This window comes from Peromyscus maniculatus, chromosome 8 (assembly GCF_049852395.1).
Source record: "Peromyscus maniculatus bairdii isolate BWxNUB_F1_BW_parent chromosome 8, HU_Pman_BW_mat_3.1, whole genome shotgun sequence".
Classification (NCBI taxonomy): domain Eukaryota; kingdom Metazoa; phylum Chordata; class Mammalia; order Rodentia; family Cricetidae; genus Peromyscus; species Peromyscus maniculatus.
This window is the reverse complement of record NC_134859.1, coordinates 64,204,121-64,222,957: the sequence shown is the minus strand read 5'-3', so window position 1 is coordinate 64,222,957 and position 18,837 is coordinate 64,204,121. Positions and strand designations below refer to the sequence as shown.

General features: G+C 51.3%; 2 protein-coding genes across 2 annotated transcripts; both read right to left on the bottom strand.

Moving 5' to 3' along the window:
* Nucleotides 1-13,474, bottom strand: Pigs (phosphatidylinositol glycan anchor biosynthesis class S). Its single transcript, XM_006977471.4, has 12 exons — nt 13,385-13,474; nt 13,022-13,161; nt 12,815-12,926; nt 8,903-8,992; nt 8,214-8,305; nt 7,404-7,611; nt 6,259-6,401; nt 5,265-5,379; nt 3,415-3,560; nt 2,756-2,856; nt 1,342-1,552; nt 1-1,042 (listed from the first exon to the last, which is right to left on the bottom strand). The coding sequence occupies exons 1-12, from the start codon at nt 13,416-13,418 to the stop codon at nt 767-769; spliced, it is 1,668 nt and encodes a 555-aa protein (XP_006977533.1). The 5' UTR covers nt 13,419-13,474; the 3' UTR covers nt 1-766.
* A 1,544-nt stretch (nt 13,475-15,018) lies between these two features.
* On the bottom strand, nt 15,019-18,709 carry Aldoc (aldolase, fructose-bisphosphate C). Its single transcript, XM_006977470.4, has 9 exons — nt 18,573-18,709; nt 17,213-17,336; nt 16,921-17,132; nt 16,782-16,836; nt 16,526-16,686; nt 16,324-16,407; nt 15,921-16,095; nt 15,609-15,808; nt 15,019-15,488 (listed from the first exon to the last, which is right to left on the bottom strand). The coding sequence occupies exons 2-9, from the start codon at nt 17,322-17,324 to the stop codon at nt 15,396-15,398; spliced, it is 1,092 nt and encodes a 363-aa protein (XP_006977532.1). The 5' UTR covers nt 17,325-17,336; nt 18,573-18,709; the 3' UTR covers nt 15,019-15,395.
* Between the last annotated feature and the right edge of the window lie 128 nt (nt 18,710-18,837).

Genomic DNA, 18,837 nt, shown 5'->3' with positions numbered 1-18,837 from the left:
TCATATTCAACCAATGTTTATTAACAGCCTAATATATTTTTAAAGAGCCCGATATACAGAACACTTTTACACACTTATCACACTTAATCCAACCCCCTTCTGAGAGTGACGTCATCAGTGCTTTCCAGATGAAAACCTGAGGCTCAGAGAGAAGAGCAGCTTATCTGAAGCTCTCCAGTCCGTAAGTGCAGCAGGGGTCTGACTCAGGCCTGTTGGATTCCAAGTCAGAAACGTTTCCTCCTGTACCACACTGCCTCTCTGGAAGGGCAGAGGGGAACCTAAGCCACCAGGCAGAAACAGGTCCTAAGCGGCTGCCTCCTAGACCAGGCTAGGCTGTACCCAATGGGTGACACCAGTCAGGAAGGAGAGGAAGGAGGGAGAAGATCTTAGAAGTGGAGAGGAGGGGGCTATAATTCAACCCAAGGATTTCCCCTCAATCCACCTCTCAGTACAGAAGTATGCTGTGCTGACAGGCTGGGAGAACAAGGTACCCCTGCCCAGGAGTAGACAGGCAAAGGCCTTTAAGTTCAAGCCAGATGAGGAGATCCAGAAAATGTGTCCTCCTAGGCTGCTAGGTGTGGTGGAGGACCATATTAGTGGGATGGGAAGGGAAAGGAAGGTGAGCCCACCGTGGAGTGGCATCCTCTGGATGGTAGAGAGCCAACAAAGAATGAAGACAAACCACAGGACCTCGCTCGCTTTGGCCTCTCAGCCCAACACCCCGGCTTGGCCAGACAGGAAGGCTTCCTCTGACATGCCACCCGGCTCAGTCTATCTTCTCAGGCTTTTTCCAGGACTTGTGAGTTTCCAGAAAGATCTTGACCAGAGACAGGAGGATGGGCACAGCCATAGGCAGGAAAAGTGGGATATAGATAGCAAACTTCTGGTCATCGGGGAAATACAAGAGGTGGAGGAGCGAGGGATCAAAAAAGGCACGCTCCGAAGATGTCACGGCTTCCTGGCTGGCCGCGAAGGCGGCTGACAGGTGGCCAAGGGCTAGCTCCTCCGCTGCCTTCTGGACCGCAGCCACAGCCCTATATACCTAGGAAGGTGAAGGGATGGCAGTCACCAGTATGTCCTAGGCACGGGGCAGGGGAAGAGTGCTGGCCTTTCAGCACCCTCTGTCTCCCAGGGGAAGTTTCCTGGAGTCCACCCAAGCTATGTGGAAGTTAGTCAAAACGGGCTGTTGTTTATTTCCTGAGGGTCAGCTTGACACTTCCAATTGTTCCCACCTAGACTCCAACTGGGGAGCTGGCATGGCTTCCAGAGGAAGCTTGAGGTATTTATTTATGGATGGCATGCTCACAGGCACCCTGGCCCATCCCTTCCTGGCCCATTTACCTCGGATGCCACATCATCCTTGATGACAATGTTGCTGATCTTGCCCAGAAGCTGAGCCAGGGAGGTGAGGGTGGTGGTGGCTGTGGCCAGGTTCTCCACCGACCGAGCCCAGAGCAATCGGTCCAGCTCCCAGGTCATGAGCCCTTCACTCTTTGGTCCTGAAAGCAGGCATTTTGGAGGCACCTGGGGCTGAGCGATCCCAAAGAGAAGCCTGTGGAAATGGTACCGGGAGACCAGAGTTGCTGTGCACAGGGGTGGCCGATGCTAAAATTCCCATCGTCTCTGTCCTAGCCAGGCACCGGTTTTACGGAGGACCACAGAGGTGGAGGAATGAGAAGCGGCAGCAGACAACCCAGATTTCCAAACCCCGCCTCAACCAAGTATCTCCATTTCCACACTGAAGTTCCAAGATCTTGTCTGGAAACTGTGTTATGGTTTAAACGATTCTTTAGCCCCAGCTTAGTTTGGTTCCCTCTCTGTACCCTTTCTCTGAGCAAATGGACTCCGTGGGACAGGGATGGCAGGCCCACCTTTGACAAGATGTGTGTGCCTTGAGGTGCTGCTAATTACCAGAATACAGTCCTAATTACCCAGAAGCCACTTCAGCATTTTCAATGTAGAGCGTCGGATGACTGCCCTCAATTCATGGGTTAGCAAAACATAAGTAGCTATTTTCTTAAAAAAAAAAAAAAAAAGAAAGAAAGAAAGAAAGAAAGAAAAACAAAACATGGGGCTGGAGAGATGGCTCAGTGGTTAAGAGCACTGGCTGCTCTTCCAGAGGAGCAGCTGGGTTTGATTTCCAGTACCACCTGATGGCTTACAACCATTTGTAAGTCCAGTTCCAGGAGATCCAGTGCCCTCTTCTGGCCTCTGTGGGCATGAGGCATACATGCAGGCAAAACATCCATACACATAAAGTAAAAATTAAATAAAAAATTTAAAGATTATGAGACCTTGTCTCAAAAGAAAACAAAAACAAAACACTTACTTTGTACTTTCTTTTTTTCCCCTCGAGACAGGATTTCTCTGTGTAACAGTCCTGGCTGTCCTGGAACTCAGTCTGTAGACCAGGCTGGCCTCGAACTCACAGAGATCCGCCTGCCTCTGCCTCCCGGGTGCTGGGATTAAAGGCGTGCACCACCACCATGCCCCAGCAACAGTTGCTTTCTTACGCACCCCTAATCACAGCTGGAAAGCTGGCTTCTATTTTTCTGAGGGCAAGGTTTGCCAGCTGCTTGTCCTCCTTAGGAGAAGGACCATCTGGAAACTTTCCCTGGTCTCGCTGGGGCTCTAGGCACAGCCACAGCCCTCCACAGCCCTCCACCAGGTGAGAGCGCATTCTGCTCTGCCACCCGCCTATATCCACAGGGTCGGTGGGCACAGCCCTGAAGGGATCACGCAGGGCGGGCCTCACCTCAGCTGAGCCAGGAACACCTGCATCACCTGCACCATGTCCACCTCAACTCTCACTGGCAGATCGGAGGCATTATAGATTTGGGGATCGACGTTGTATATCTGAAAATGGGGGATGAAATTACCTTAATACCACACAGGACCGTGCACATTTCTGCTTAGTAGTCAGAGGCCATTAAAAGAAAAGGAAGATATGGCTTCTGGTATCCACAGGCTATACCTCTCAGGGGCACAGCAACCCTCTCCCCTACTTTAAAAAAACAAAAAATTGAGTATCCATGTACTTAAGTACTAAAGAAGCGTCAAGTACATTATTCTAATCGACCCCTCAAAGGTCCTGTGAGATTCAAAACAGTTATCTTGGACCAGAGGACAGAGGAGAGGAGGGTCTCACCACTGCAAGACTCCCCACGGAAGCCAAGAGCTAAGATGGACACAGACTAGCCTCCAGCGCAAACCGGTGAGTACAAAAAGCACTGACCAAAGAAACAGCCGGGCTGGCAGAGGAGGGGCTCAGGCACGGCCCTGTCACCTCGCTGGCACACCTCGCTGGCACACGCTCCTCCCCCCAGGGGCCCACCCACTGCCCCAGAGACAGGCTGATGGGAGTTCTCTGGAAAGAAAATGTGGACTCTGGGGTCTGAACAGGGTGATTCTTACCATAATGCCACCCCAGCGGGGACTGTGGAAGGCATTGGTGGCCACCGGAGCCCCGTCCTTGTCCTGAATGTACAGAGGGGAGTGGGCGAGCTCAGGCACGTAGAGTAGGAAGTTGAGCACAGGGTACAGGGAGGCAGCGCTGGATCCTGGGGTACAGACAGAGGCGTTAGGACACCCAGACGCGTGACTCCTGGATCGGAGTCCCAGGGTCCGCCTCTCCCTGCCTGGTAGGACTAGGTTCCCCCAAATGACACTCACTAGGGCACTCTCGACTCCTCCCAACTCTTCTACCTGTACCACGTGGATGGGACAGAGTCCTTGACCCCCAAATGTCCCTGGTTTTCTGCCCTCTGAGAGCCCACCCTCCACTGTCTACGATAGCTCACTTGGACTCTGCAAAGAAGAACCTCAACCCTACCTGGTTCTAGGCTGGTCTCCTGGCAGCTCTCTGCTGTCCCTCAAAGACCTTCACAGCAGGCTAAAGCTCAGATTCCTCAGCACAGTCTTAATGGTCGGGCGCCAGCCTTCCCGGCCTCATCTGTGGTCTCCACTTCCATTTCAGCTTCCTAAACTACCCCAAGCTCCCTTAGTCTCTCTGCTCTTACTTCCCTTTGTTCCCTCTGCCCTAACAGCCTTTCTGCCTCCGTCTTCACACTGCCACAGAGCGTCCTTTGCTAATGTTGTAGAATGCACGAAGTAACGAAGGAAAGAGGAATTTGCAGAGGACACGTGCCAGCCCTCTTGAAATCCTTGTCCATACTTAACAATGCACTTAACTCTGGTCTGCCTGTATTAGTTCTCACCGCACTCCCTAGGGCTCCTTCCCTCCAGACAAAGGATTACAATCCTAGCTTCAAGGTTCCCCTAATTCAACGAACACAACTGTGCATTCAAATTCTGCTTTGGGCTGGTGAGATGGCCCGGTGGGTAAAGGTGCTTGCCACCATATCTGGTGACCTGAATCTAATCCCCGGGACCTACATAATGGAAAGAAGATGAGCTCTCACAAGCGTACTCTGACCTCCACATGCATATCACAACAGACCCCTCAACAGCCACAAAATACAGAAAGAAATGTTACAAGAAAAATCAAGGCACTGGAGAGGTGTCTCAGTGGTTAAGAGTACTGGCTGTTCTTCCAGAGGACCTGATTTAGTTCCCAGCACCCACCTGGCAGCTCACAACTGTCCGTAACACCAGTTCCAAGGGGTCTGACACCCTCATACAGACATGCATGCAGGCAAAACACCAATGCACATGAAATAAAAATAAATAAATCATTTTAAAAAAAGAAAAGAAACCCCAAATTCTGCTTTCAAAGGCTGGAGATGCAGCTCAATTGTAGAGCACGTGCCTGGTAAACACAAGACCCCTGAGTTCAATCCCCAGAACTGAGAGAAGAAAAATTAGTATTGTTCTTTTTAAAAGCTGGGTATGGTGGCACATGCCTATAATCTCAGCACTTGGGGAGGTGGAAGCAGGAGGGTTAGGAGTTCACGGCTCTCTTGGCTACACAGTGAGCATGAAGCCAGCCTAGGATAAGACCCTGTCTCAACAAAACAAAACCAAGACTTCTACCTTTCTGAGGTACATGAACTCTGCCTCAAACAATGAAAGGGAAAGATGAGAGGATGTGAGAGAGAGACAGAGACAGAGACAGAGACAGACAAAGACACAGAGAGAGACAGACAGAGAGACTGAGACAGACAGACAGTTAGACAGAGACTAAATCTTCCCAATCCAAAAAAGACCAATTCGACCCAGAAGCCATCCAAACACACAGCCCACCTCCAACCCCAGGCCATGCCTACAGTGTTCTCCGTGGCCTGGCAGAAAGCCAGGCAACTCACCCAGCCGGGACTCCACCGGGTTGATGACGTGGGGGAGGCTGTGCATGGCTAAGTAGTAGCTAGATGAGGCTGGGTCAAAGCGGGGGTTCACTCCCAGCATGGCATAATAAAGGATCTGTGGTGAAAAGACAGAACAGGCCATTTCTCTTCTCTGTTCATGAATGTAGAGTCTACTTTCTCTAAGAAAAGGGTTGAAGTAACTTGTAAAAATACATTCAGGACAAGGCAGAATACACAAGACCAAGTCAGGGCTCAGAGAAAATAGGTGTATGGAAGAAAATAACAAAACCAAGATAAAGTGAACATACTAAACACATACTTAGAAAACCACATATTTTACTAGGTTTCCAAACAGCCAAAAAGGAAAATGAAGAAAAAGCATTAAAAAAAAAAAAAAGAAAGAAAGAAAAAAGAAAAAGCATTGGTTCACAAGACCAATCAAGCATGCTATTCCGAGATAACCACTCCTACTAGCAGGACTTGATAAACAGTCCCCCTACATTTCCCCTACAAGGACAGGATGTGATACAGAAAGCAGGCAGCATTCTTTATGGCTTTATTGTTACAGTGTGCACATATTTCAGAAAGCTTTTTTAAATAAATTCCTGAAGAGCGGCTGACGGCTTTCCTATCTGGGTGCAACTGCTGAAGAAGTTCCAGAGTCCTAAGGAAGCTGCTTTGTTAAGCCGCTCTGACAGGACTGCTTGAACCAGACACCAAGGAAGAAAGGACACCCGCACCTGCCCTCAAGGGATCAATGGGCCGATGGAGATCAAACAGGCGCGCGCGCACACACACACACACACACACACACACACACACACACACACACACACAGTGATGCCCACAAGCTACACACCTGCACCTGCTCACATGACACTGCCCTGCACATAGCAAACCAGCATGCCATAAGAGATGGAAGAGCAGATGCCCATGTAAACACTAAATGTACACAGACTTTGAAAGAAATTCCTGAACTCACTCCGGGTCTTACCTGAGAGTCCACAGAGAAATTGCCAGCAGCGCGGAGGGCACTCAGGAAAGGCTGCACATAGCGCTGGACAGCCCCCTCGATGTCCCAGTGGACATCATGGGACTTGGGGTCTGGGTTGAGTAAGCTGAAAGTGATCTCGTAGCCTACAGAAAGAGGAGTCGTGGAATTCAGAGGACACCAAGGAAAAGGAGGCAGCCTCTAGCCCACCTCATCTGGATGGGAAAGGGTGCCAGGAAGAACCAGAGAGGACAGAGGTGAGGTAAGGAACACTACCGAGTGCTTTAAGGAAAAAAATGGGCTGGGTAGTAGTAGCGCACACCTTTAGTCCCAGCATTCGAGAGGCAGAGACAGGAGGATCTCTGTGAGTTCAAAGCCAGCCTGGTCTACAGAGAGTTTCAAGACAGCCAGGACTACACAGAGAGACCCTGTCTCGGAAGAAGAAAAAAAAAAAGAAAAAAAGAAATGGAGAAGCCAAACATGGTGGCTCCTGCCTTTAATCACAGCACTACAAAGGAAGAAGCAGAGGCAGGAGGATTTCCCTAAGTGTGAGGACAGCCTGGTCTACAGAGTGAGTTCCAGGACAGCTAGAGCTGTTTCCAAAAAAAAAAGAAAGAAAAAGAAAAAGGGGCTGGAGAGATGGCTCAGAGGTTAAGAGCACTGGCTGCTCTTCCAGAGGTCCTGAGTTCAATTCCCAGCAACCACATAGCAGCTGATACCCATCTGTAATGAGATCTGATGCCCTCTTCTGGCCTGCAGGCATACATGCAGACAGAAACACTGTATACACAATAAATAAATAAATCTTAAGAAAGAAAAGAAAAAACTGGAGCAAGGGCTCAGAGCTTTAAAGTACCATTGCTCTTGCAGAGGACCCAGGTTCAATTCCTAGCACCCACAGGGTGGCTCACAACCATCTTACCTCCAGTTCCAGAGGATCTGACACCCTCTCTGACCTCCAAGCGTCCACACCATAACATATATACATGCAGACAAAACACTCATTGACATAAAATAAATAAATCTAAAAAATCTTTTTGAAAATGGGGCCCAGAAAAGACAGACATAAGCAGCTTGCACAGGTTTCCCGCTGTTCCATCCACCTGACTGTTTCTTCTCCCTGTCTGTAACGAAGCCCAGAGCCCTACCCAAGCTGGACTTGAGAGGCCTCCTCTTATCAGAGCTCCACTTGTCCTCGGGGAGGTGGTCGGCCAGAGCAGCGGCGAGCACATCCTCTGTCAAAGACATGGCCTGGGCGACTTGGATTATGCGGCGGCCAATGATGTTGAAGGCTTCCCGGTGCATTATCCCCCGTACAACCGCTGTCCTCTCGGGTCCAATGTAGCTCATCATGTCCTGTGCAGGGTACAGAGGGATGGAAGACCACGGCCCAGTGAGGAGAAAGCAGAAAGGCACTTCCTCCTGCCACACAACCCCCGCCCCCTTTGTGAGTAAGTCAGCTTGGTCCACAGAATGAGTTCCAGGATAGCCTGGGCTACATCACAGAGACTCTGTTTCCAAAAAAGAAAGAAATTTGAACTGGAGGTATCAGGAAGCCCTGGGTTCAAGCCTTGGGACTCTACACTCTACAGTGGTGCATGCCTATAATTAATTCTAGCACTTGGGAAGTAGGTAGAGGACAGGAAATTCAAGGCCATCCTTGGCTACAAACTGAGGTCAGCCCTCCGGCCCTGCTACATGAGATTTTATCAATAAAAAAAAAAAAAAAAAAAAAAAAAAAAAAAATTAATCACTAGCACTTTAACCACACACCAGTCTCGGGCTTAAAAAGACCCAAACTGATATAAGTGAATATATCGCACTAGCATGTTTATTGTAAACTGTGGAACTTCCTACAGCATGTGAGAGTTACAGGCAGCAGCAGCCCTACAAGAAGGTGGCCTGGGAGAGGATGAGCGACAGAAAAGGCCGGTCTTCAGCAGCTCTTCTCAGCCTACCTGGGGAAGAAGGGAGGAGTGTTCGGAGATGATGTACACAGTCAGGGAGCCCTCTGCTTGCTTCTCCGGCTCAGCTAACATGGCTTCTGCCTCTGGGGATAACAGTCGTGACCCGTCAGAGGTGACATTATTACAGCTTCCCCTGGACCCCAGGGTGTTTGAGCCACCCAGTCCAGCTTTCAGCCCACAGAGGGACCGGGCTGAACCCCAAAGGCATCTCATTCCCAGCTTTCTCAGAGAAGCCTGGGAAGTGAAGACACAGCATGGACATCACACTTAGATGTCCTAGTCAGGGTCACTACTGCTGTGATGGAACTCCATGACCAAAGCAACCGGAGGAGGAGAGGGTTTGGTTCAGCTTATTCTTCCAGGGCAGGAACCTGGAGACAGGAGCCGATGCAGAGGCCTTGGAGGAGGGCTGCTTACTGGCTTGCTCATCACGGCTGGCTCAGCCTGCTTTCTTATAGACCCAGGATCACTGGCCCAGGGCTAGCACCACCCACAATGGGCTGGGCCCTCCCCATCAATCACTAAGTAAGAAAGTGCCCTACAGCTGGATTTTATGGAGGCGTTTTCTCAACTGAGATTCCCTACTTTAAGGTAACTCTATCTTGTGTCGTGTTGACATAAGGCTAGGCAGCGCAGGAGAGCAGAAGGAAAAAGAGAACAACTCATCAAAGCTGTCATACCATACACACTGCCCAGCGACAGTGCCTCCTCCTCGTGGTCCAGAGCTCTCCGGTAGGCCTTCTGGAATCGGCACTTGATTTTCATTTTGTCTGGAATGAAGAACACGTGAAGGACATTAGACCTCAGCTACCTGCCCAGCTGGGCACCTCCAGCATTAACGACATCAGGATGGCTCTTCAGAGAAAGAAAATGTACATGTACCAAGCAGCGACAATCACTCCAATCATTTCTGCAAAGATGACAGCAGACACATGACGTTCACGTCACCCTTTTGCCCCAGCTCTTGCCTCTGACTGTGAGCTCACTGGTCCTCTTGCCAGAAATCTCCACACTGGGGGAGTTGATTCAATGTACATTGTATTGATTGGAGAGAGGAGAGAAACCATACGGTAACCAGTCGATAAGCCTGATGAAAACCAAAGCCCTGGTACAACGCAGGAAGTTAGTGCTAAAGCAAGGAGGCCTGCCGTCTCCTCCGTCGCTCAGGGCTACTCCTCAGCACTGTCCTTTGTGACGGTCCTGACCAGTGTAATAAGAAAGGAAAATGAATCCTAAAAAATTCAGAAGAGGACTGCAGAGATGATTCAGTGGATAAAGAGTGTGCTGCACAAGCATAGAGAATGTGCTGTACAAGCCGGGCGGTGGTGGCGCACACCTTTAATCCCAGCATTCGGGAGGCAGAGGCAGGCGGATCTCTGCGAGTTCCAGGCCAGCCTGGTCCACACAGAGAGTTCCAATACAGCCAGGGGTACAAACACAGTGAAACCTTGTCTTCAAACAAACAAAAAGATTGTGTTGCACAAGCATAAGTGTGTTGCACAAGCATAAGAGTGTGTTACACAAGCATGAAGAGTATGCTGCACAAGCAAAAGAAGAGTGTGCTGCACAAGCATAAGAAGTGTGTTGCACAAGCATAAGAGTGTGATGCACAAGCATGAGATCTGAGCTCACACCCCCAGTTTCTACATAAAAGCCGGGTGTGGAGCACATGCCTGCAACTTTAGTACTGGTGAGCGGGGACGGGCAGGTCCTGGGGACTCCTGGCCAGCCAACCAGGCTGAAATGGGGCTGCACAGAGAGATACTATCTCAAGAAACACAAAAACAAAGTCAACTAGAAGACAGAAGTAAAATGATAAAGGACCTTGGTAAAAGCATCTGGTCTGGCAATGTGGAGAGGTCTGCTGAGCAACGCTTGGAGATTTAGGGATTCTAAGATAACTCAAGGTTCAGTGAGTAATGCTTCTTCAAAAAACGAAGGTGGGAAACAACAGAGGAAGACACCGGACACTGGCCTTAGGTTTCCCTGTATGTATGTACATCCATGCTCACATGCTCACATACACACAAGCATGCACATGCCAAACACACACGCACGCACGCACGCACGCACGCACGCACGCACATACGTACGTACACACACATTAAAAGAAACAAAATAGCTATTTTTGAAGTGCTATAATTATTTTTCACACACACAAAAATGGCCAGTGGCTAGAGAGATGGCTCAGCTTCTAGAGAACCAGGGTTCAGCTGTCAGCACCCACACTGTGTGTACTCCAGTTGCAGGGAACGATTCCCTCTTCTGTTCTCTGAATACACATGGTACACAGACTACTGTCAGGTAAATACTCATACATACAAATAAAATAAAAATAAGTAAAATCTAAAAAATGTTTAAGTTTTTTTTTTTGGTTTTTTTATTTGTGTGTGTGTGTGTGTGTGTGTGTGTTTAGAGAACCATCTGAAAGCCACTAGAGCTAGGAACAGCTCAGCAGAATGACCACACACAAAATGATCCACGAACCAGCAGCTGTACAAGTAATGGCATCTGAGTTACTCAATATGACAGAGGAACTAAAGCCACCAACAGCAGACATATTTGTAATCCCTGAATTCAAGAGGCTGAGGCTGGAGAATGGCCACAAGTCTGAGGCCAGCTAGAGATAGACAAGGACACCCTGTCTCAATAAACAGGAATGAACTAGAAGGAAAAAAATAAAATTATAAATAACTTTTGTAAAGGCATTAAATATAGGACAATGGATAGGACTATGTGAGTGAAGCATGGAGATTTAATGAACACTAAGGTAATTTAGATGTCTTTAATGTCTCATTTCATTTCATTTTATGTTGAGACAAGGTTTCACTATGAGCCCTGGCCTAGCCTGAAACTTGCAATGTAGACCAGGTTGGCCTGGAACTCAGAGATCCACCTAGCTCTGCCTCCAGAGATCTGGCATGCACCTGTAATCTCAGTATTTGGGAGGGTCAGGAGTTCAAGGCCAGCCTGTCTTTGGGGAAGATGTCTCTGCAGGTAGAAGCACCTATTGCAGGGACTGACAATCCCAGTTCAAGCCCAGAGTCCCACTCGGTGACAGAAGAGAACTGATAACAGCAGGCTGTCTTCTGACCTCCACCATGTGGATTCAGGGTATCAAACTCACATCACCAGACTTGGTGACCAGTGCCTTTTCCCACTGAGCCATCTTGTCAGCTCCTGTAAAGACTTCTGCCTAACAGACTGAACCTGCAGCCGCGTGTGGTGGTGCATGCCTCTCAGTACTTCAAGGTCTCTGTTCAGCCTGTATCTCCAGCCATGCCTGATATTTTACTTGGAATTTCAGCAAGGCAAAACTGTTCAGATTACTCAACTCAGTCATTCATACCTCCATGAGAAAGACAGGAAGAGTGTCACTAACCATCAGACCTGGATTTAATCCCAGTTCACGTTTACTAGCTGTGTGATTTGGAGCAAGACAAATCCTATAAATCCTGGTTTCTTCATTTATAAAATGAGAATCATTCTGCTGGGATTAAATGAGGCAAATTGTGCAGCTGCCTGGCTTCTGGCAGACAGCGTGACTGATACCAGTTATCTTCCTATCCCTTCACAGTATTCCTTCTGTCTGGAAGGCTCTCCACTCTGCCCATTTAATCTGACCCCTATATGTCCAGTTCCTAAAAATCTAACTTCAAGCCAGGCAGTGGTGGCGCACGCCTTTGATCCCAGCACTCGGGAGGCAGAGGCAGGCGATCTCTGTGAGTTCGAGGCCAGCCTGGTCTACTGGGTGAGTTCTAGAACAGCCAGTGCTGCACAGAGAAACCTGTCTCTCAAGGAAAAAAAAAAAAAAAGGCTATCCATCAAAGCCCTCTCCACCTTTCCTTCCTCTCCGGCAGGTTAGGAGAGAATCCAGGGTAAGGAGGGAATCCAGGGTAAGGAGGGAATCCAGGGTAAGGAGGGAATCCAGGCTCTCCTGTGCCCCTACCACTAATCCAAACCTCCAGCCTTGGAGCATTTTGCCTGTTTCTTTCTCCCTGGTGTGACGATACACGTCTTGAAAACATTACCAATTTATTATTCATCCTCAAGTTCTTGGTACCTAACAAAGTGCCTAACAACAAAATGCATGAGGTTAGAATGACACGGGTCTGGATAGGAGCCGGTGTAACCAGACTCAGGGTTCTTCCAGGTACATCCTGCTTTCTCTATACACTGACGGGTATCAACTGCTACTGATACGGTAGCAGAACTTACCTTATGAATTAAATTACCATGACGACACTGAACTTAAGGCTATCTCTCCCTTCCTAAATAAACACACTGTTGTTCATTCCAAAAAAGACCTTTTAGGGGGCCGAAGGCAGGGAGATGGCTCAGTGAGTAAAGGTATTTGCTGCCAAGCCTGATGACCTGAATTAGATTCCCCAGGACCCATGAGGTAGAAGGAGAAATGACTTCCACATATTGTCCTCTGACCTACACACACACACACACACACACACACACACACACACACTGCAATAAAACATTCTAAAGTAAGTTATAACACGCCCACGCTCCTCCTATGGAATCCAGCTCTGAGATTTGGGTCTGGCTCAGCCCTGACACCCTCTCTCAAGGGAACTCACATTTCAGAGGGATCTCTCTCTCATGCACAACGGTGAAGGGTAGCTTCTCCTGGTCGTCCAGGGGCACAGAGTCCCGAGTAAACACAACTGTGACTGGCACCATGAGCCGGAGCTGCGCGGAGGAGGGCATTGGGGGGCCTTGAGCGACGTCTGCACCTTGCGGTGGGCGGCCCCCCACCACCCTCGTCTTCCTCACTCAAGTCTCACCTGCAGGGCATTCAGCCCACTGATCTCGGAGTAAGGCAACGGGGCTCGGTAGGTCTCCGTGGTCTTCCACCAGAGCGGCAGTCCCAGCAGGATGGCCACCGCGGCGAAGAACAGCGCGGAGCGCTTGCCCCGGACCACCTCTGAGGGCACAAGGGGCGGACTGAGGCTCGGGAACCAGGGTGCGTGCCCGCCACACGGCGATCGCAGACAAGTGCGAGCTGCCGGGACTCTCCGTGCGAGCCGCTCCCGCGTGGCGTGCCCCCGAACCCAGCCTGGAGGGACCTGTCTGGCTTCTCGCGCCCCACCCAGACATTCCGCCCGCGAGACCTCCCCGCCGCGCCCTCCACCCGAAACCCACCGCACCTAGGTCCGTAGCCGCGGCCCCCGCGGCCGCCATACTCGCTTCCGGCTGCCCAGGTCGCCGAGGGGCGGGGCCTCGTGAGTTTCCTCCAATAGGAAACCTCAGCATGAAGGGGCGGGACCACGGTGCCCGACCGCTGCCAATTGCGAGCGACACTGCAGACGCACACGAGTGCGCAGGCAGAGCCCGTGAGCGGGTATCCGCCGGGCAGGACGCTTGATCTGAACCTCGCTTTCCCGGGAACGCGCCCGGCACTGCGTAGCTCCACAGCGCCAGCTCAGAGAGAAGGCAAGACTTGCTCGCTAAGTAGCCCAGGCTGGCCCTCCGACTCTGGGCAAGCCCCCTGCCTCAGCCTCTCCAGTGCAGGGGATTACGAGCATGCACCGCACCCCCGCACCACCACCCCCCCCCCCCAGCGGAAGGAGAATATTTATTTCAGTGAAGCCAAGCTTATCAAGAGCTTGACTCCCGAAAAGCTTTCTAATGTCATCCCTAGCATAGGGCCTCTCTTCAGGACACCAGCTCTTCAAAGCTTAAAGACGGAACTGACAAAACCGTAACTTTTTAGCATGATTGGCTACTCTGGGATTAATTTTAACTGATTTAGTTAGTTTTGAGACAGATTTCCCTACATGACCCAAAAGGACAAAGTGATCCTGTCCCCAGTGTCTCAGCATCCCAAGTAGCTGAGACTATAGGCACAGGTCACCACATCCAGCTTCTAGAATTTAAAAATCGGTTCCAATTTGGAAAAGTCAGGATGCTTCATTGAAATGTCTTTAACGTAGATTCTATATTCTAATGACTCCAGTTCACATCCTGGCTTCATTTATTACCTGAACAGCAGCTCTCTGAGCCGGCTTCTGCCTATGAGAAAGACTATTCACTGCTTTACAGAGCTGTCTTAATACAGATCATAGCGGTAGAGGAACATCGCCTGGCAGAATCACAGAAACTGCCGAGTTAGCTGTTCTTTTGTTATAAGGTCAGGCCACACAGAGCAGAGCAGCAATGATTTCTCCAGTTCACAGGACACAGCCAGTCTAGTGTCACCCTACCTCACACTCTAGCCCAGAGATCAGCATTCAGCACAAAGCCCTACCAGTTCCAACGTTGCCCAGATTCTCAAATGAATCCCTTCTCTACATGGAAGTGGGCGATCACCCTTGGCAAGCTCTGGCAGCCCAGGGTCTTGGAAGGTTTTCTTATTGGAAAGCGCCCAAGTGCACATTTCTCCCTAAATGTGTCGGGCCCCAGCAGGAATCAGCAATGCTGAAATGAGAGAGAACTGGCCCACTCTCATCCCTGCTCATCTGGCTGACTCCCTGCTTTGAGTCCTGCCCAAAATCTGTTTCAGGGGGTATCTGCTTCTGTTGCTCGTCGTGCTGGAACTGCAGTCCGGTGCCTTTGATGTGGCAGTCCCTGGAAGACTTGTCGCCCCCATTACACCCTCTTACAGCTCCACTCCAGCTTTAGAGATCAGCAGGTAGGAGCCTGAACCGGGGATGGTGAACCACGTGAGCCGAGTAAAACTCAGATCTCACCGCTCCACCACCATAGTCAGAGGGCACTGAGATAGGATTGGCCGATCACACACAGGGAGACAGGACTTCGATGTGTGCAACAGACAGAGAGGTGTGTTTTGCTCCCATTTATTTGCTGTGTACTCGGGGTATGAGTCAGGGCTGGTGCACTTCCCCCTGATCCCAAGAGAGAGCCTAAGGGCAAGCTACACCATCATGGGAAAACTGTAAGGACTGAGGGAGCCAGGGGAAAGACCCACACGTTCTGTTCTGACTTCTAGAAAAGTCCCCCTGCCCCCAGACTTGGGGGGCCTCCCTGCCCTCCCATTCCATGGTTTCGGGTGCATCAATGCGAGACAGAAAGAGAGGAGAGGAAAAGATGAGTTGGTGCTGGATGAAGACTTCTCTGCTCTGCGTGGCTGTTGGGCCCTGGCTGTGACTACAGGGTGCGCGTGACTAGGCCAAGGGCTGTGGGCTGGGCAGGCGCGCCTCAGTAGGCGTGGTTGGCGACGTAGAGGGACTGGGCTGCCGCTCCACCATCTCCACTGCCTTCGTATCTGCCCTGGGCCGCCAGCCCGTTCATCTGCAAAAGAGAACGGGGGACAGGTGAGCAGGCTGAGCCAGACCACAGGTGTGGAACCCTGCCCAGTTTGGGACCTCCGGGTGCTACACTGCTCCCCAGTCGTCACCTCTAGCTCCCTACCTCTGCCCGTTTGATAAACTCCTCAGTAGCAGCCCCCGCATTGTCCCTTTGTCCTCTCCAGGCATTGAGTGCCGATGCCTGCAGGGCACGTCCATAGGAGAAGGTGAGGGCCCAGGGCCGGGGAAGCGGGCAGCGATTGATGGCATTGAGGTTGAGGGACGCCTCCTCTTCGCTCTGACCCCCGGACAGGAAAGTCACTCCTGTAGAGGGAGAAGACACACTGACTGATCATCCTACACTTTTTCCAGGGTAAAGGATCCCTGTGCCACAGAAAAACCTGAAGTCGGACCTGGAGTAATAGCAATTCTGTACCTGGGACAGCTGGGGGCACAGTCCGACGCAGGGCAGTGACGGTAGCCATGGCGATCTCTTCTGGGCTATACTTGATGGGACAGGCATGGCCAGGGGTCACCATGTTGGGCTTGAGCAGAGTCCCTTCCAGGTATACATGATGATCACTGAGGGCCTTGTACACAGCAGCCAGGACCTGGGAATCAGAGGAGGTTTATGTAGGGCTGGGACCACTGTTCAGTCTGCTATGCTCTCCCCATCCAGGGGTGGGTGGTTACAGCATGTACAGGCTCATTCTCTGAAGCCTGTTTTGGAGTCAGCAAAGAGCCCTAAGTGAGAGTGTGCCTGGATCTAAGATGCAGGAACGGGGTCCAGGCACCCCTGATGGCTGTCCCTGACATGTCTGAGCTCAGCTGAGCATTACCTTCTCTGTAACATACTGGCAACGTTTGAGGTCATGGTCTCCGTCAGGCAGGATCTCAGGCTCCACAATAGGCACGATGCCATTCTGCAAGCAAGAGCAGGGTTAGTTGGGAGAAGCAGAAGATGGGACGGGAGAAAGCCATGAAAGCATACCTCCGCCAGGCATGGGGCATTCGTCCACCCACCCAAACCCCAGCCCACACCTGCTGGCAGATGCTGGCATAGCGGGCCAGCACGTTGGCATTCTCCAGAATGGCCAGTGCTGAGGGTGTGCGATCACTGATCTTCAGGACACAGCGCCATTTGGCAAAATCGGCACCATCCTTCTTATACTGAGCACAGCGTTCCAAGAGTCCATCCAGCCCTGGAAGCACAGTGCCAGCTTCATCACCCTGCCCCCATCTTGCCAGTGTCAACCATGTCAAACCTCTGTGGACTTCACACCTGCCCACCACATACCTTGAGTAGTGGTTTCCCCATCGGTCCCAGCTAGAGGCACTACACCCTTGTCAACCTGCAAAGAAAACGGAAGTCGAGGGCTGGCCTTGCCACCCCTCCTACATACACCAGTTCCCAGGCAGGGCCAGGGGCTATATACCTTGATGCCTACAAGAATGCCCTTATCCTGGATGGTCCGGACAAAGGGGACCCCATTATCATCTTTCTGATAGAGTGTCTCATGGAAGAAGATGACGCCGCCGATACACTTTTTCACACGGTCATCAGCGCTGAATAGGACCTGGCGGTACAGCCGGCGATTCTCCTCAGTATTCTCTACCCCAATTTGGCTCAGCCTTTTGGCCATGCTGCCTAGAAGCAAGCAAAGGGAAGACAGCCTTGTTCTTTGGCTGGCAACCTTTCCTCAACCCTGCCCACAGGCTCTCACTTACCTACGGACTCATCTGCAGCCAGAATGCCTTTGCCCGGGGCCACGATCCGGAGGGCAATATCAGACAGCTCCTTCTTCTGCTCAGCAGAAAGAGCTGGGTATGAGTGGGGCATGGCGACAGCTGTCTGGAATGGAGACGAGAGAGAAACGCTAGACTCCAACGACTAACTCCTCGGCTTCCTCTCCTGACCAAACAGACTAAGTGCCCTTCCCAGCACAGGGCTGGAAGCTGAACAGCAGTCCCTTGGCCTGAGTCCTGGGCATCAGAGTGGCACCAATCTCTTTGACAGCTAACAGGGTTAGAGCCCTAGTTCCCACATCTCCTTTTGTCCCTGATGGGCACCCTTCCCAGCTCCAGGAGAGATGCAGGATGGGGGACGGGGAGGTGGTAGCCCTGAAGCTATAGGTCTTCCTGGAAACCACTGCCCGGTTGAGAATGCCAACTCTTCCTTCACTGACTCTGGCCCTTGAGGGAGACAAAAGACCTGCCTTTTTCTGCTTCCCTTTCCTTTTCTTCAAAAGGGCCCCCCCTGGGGGGACGACCACTTTTCTCCAAGATTTGTGACTGAGACATTTAATCCACATCATCCTTCCCCACATCTAGAGGAAGGCAGGGGACAGGTCATGGAGTCGCAGCGGTACAGATAACAGCCCCAGTCTTCCATTACCTCTTCTCTTCCATACTGAAAACCTGACTGCCTATGCCTGTGTTGGAGACTGGCCCCAGAGGGCCGCAAGTATGGGAGGAACGAGGGCCAACAGGCTAACTAGGTTTACATGAGAGGACAGGAAAGGGACACCAGCAGGTCATCTCCAGTACCCAGAAGCATTCCCCAGTGTGCCAGGAGGCACGGGAAATAGGGAGGCTTGATTCCCCACAACTCAAACTCCTAGTGGGGGATCCAGAGGCAAAGAATTAAGGTTGAGTGAGTGGAGTGTGGAAAAGAGGAAGAGAGGCAAGAGAAGCAGGAAGGAGCCCTGGAAGGTGGGACCCGTGATGGTGATGCTGGCTAACCAGTCCTGATGCTCTTCCTGGGCCTGTAGCCTAGACCTGGGGACCACCTAGAAGGAGCAGAAATGAACTGAGATTAAAATGCCCTGGGTGGGAGAGGCTAGCCCAGTGAAAAAGTCCTGGAGGCTGAGTAAGACTTGGAACTCGAAAAGCTGAGTTGCTAGGAGGAAGCGGGGAAGCAAGGTTTTCCTGAGCCATGGGGGTTTCAAGCACACAGAAAGCAGAGGATGCGAGGCTAGGGTTGAAAAGGTACACCAGGGACCCAGGGAGCAGAGCAAGGACAGCAGGGGAAGAGCCAAGGAACGGAAACAGGGATGCTGAGCATCTCCGCTTTGCCTGGTGCCCTTACCTGGACCAGTCAGCAGCAAGAGCCACAGGTACAGACAGCTCACTTCGGGTCTGGTTAGCAACAGACAGGAGGAGCTCAGGCCAAGCTGGAGTAAATAAGGCGGCGGATGCCGCAGAGCTACGTGACTCCCTGGGGGCGGGGCAGACACCTCCCCGTGCTAGTCCCGCCCTCTCCCCAGGACTGGTCTGGGGTAAGGCCACGCCCTCAGAGGCGGAGCAGTGAGGTGGAGTGACTCCTCGCCAGGGTCCCCAAGGTTGTAAAGACC

Bases quoted from the DNA above. Each gene is read 5' to 3' on its own strand.
- Pigs (XM_006977471.4), bottom strand. From the start codon at position 13,418: ATGGCGGCCGCGGGGGCCGCGGCTACGGACCTAG. The intron at 7,612-8,213 runs GTAGGCTGAGAA...TACCCTGCACAG, and splicing joins ACTCCTCCCTTCTTCCCCAG to GACATGATGAGCTACATTGG. The intron at 1,553-2,755 runs GTGAGGCCCGCC...CCATTTCCACAG, and splicing joins GTGTTCCTGGCTCAGCTGAG to GCTTCTCTTTGGGATCGCTC.
- Aldoc (XM_006977470.4), bottom strand. From the start codon at position 17,324: ATGCCCCACTCATACCCAGCTCTTTCTGCTGAGCAGAAGAAGGAGCTG. The intron at 16,687-16,781 runs GTATGTGGTGGG...CTGTGCTTCCAG, and splicing joins TGGGGAAACCACTACTCAAG to GGCTGGATGGACTCTTGGAA. The intron at 15,489-15,608 runs GTAGGGAGCTAG...TCTCTTTTGCAG, and splicing joins AGTTTATCAAACGGGCAGAG to ATGAACGGGCTGGCGGCCCA.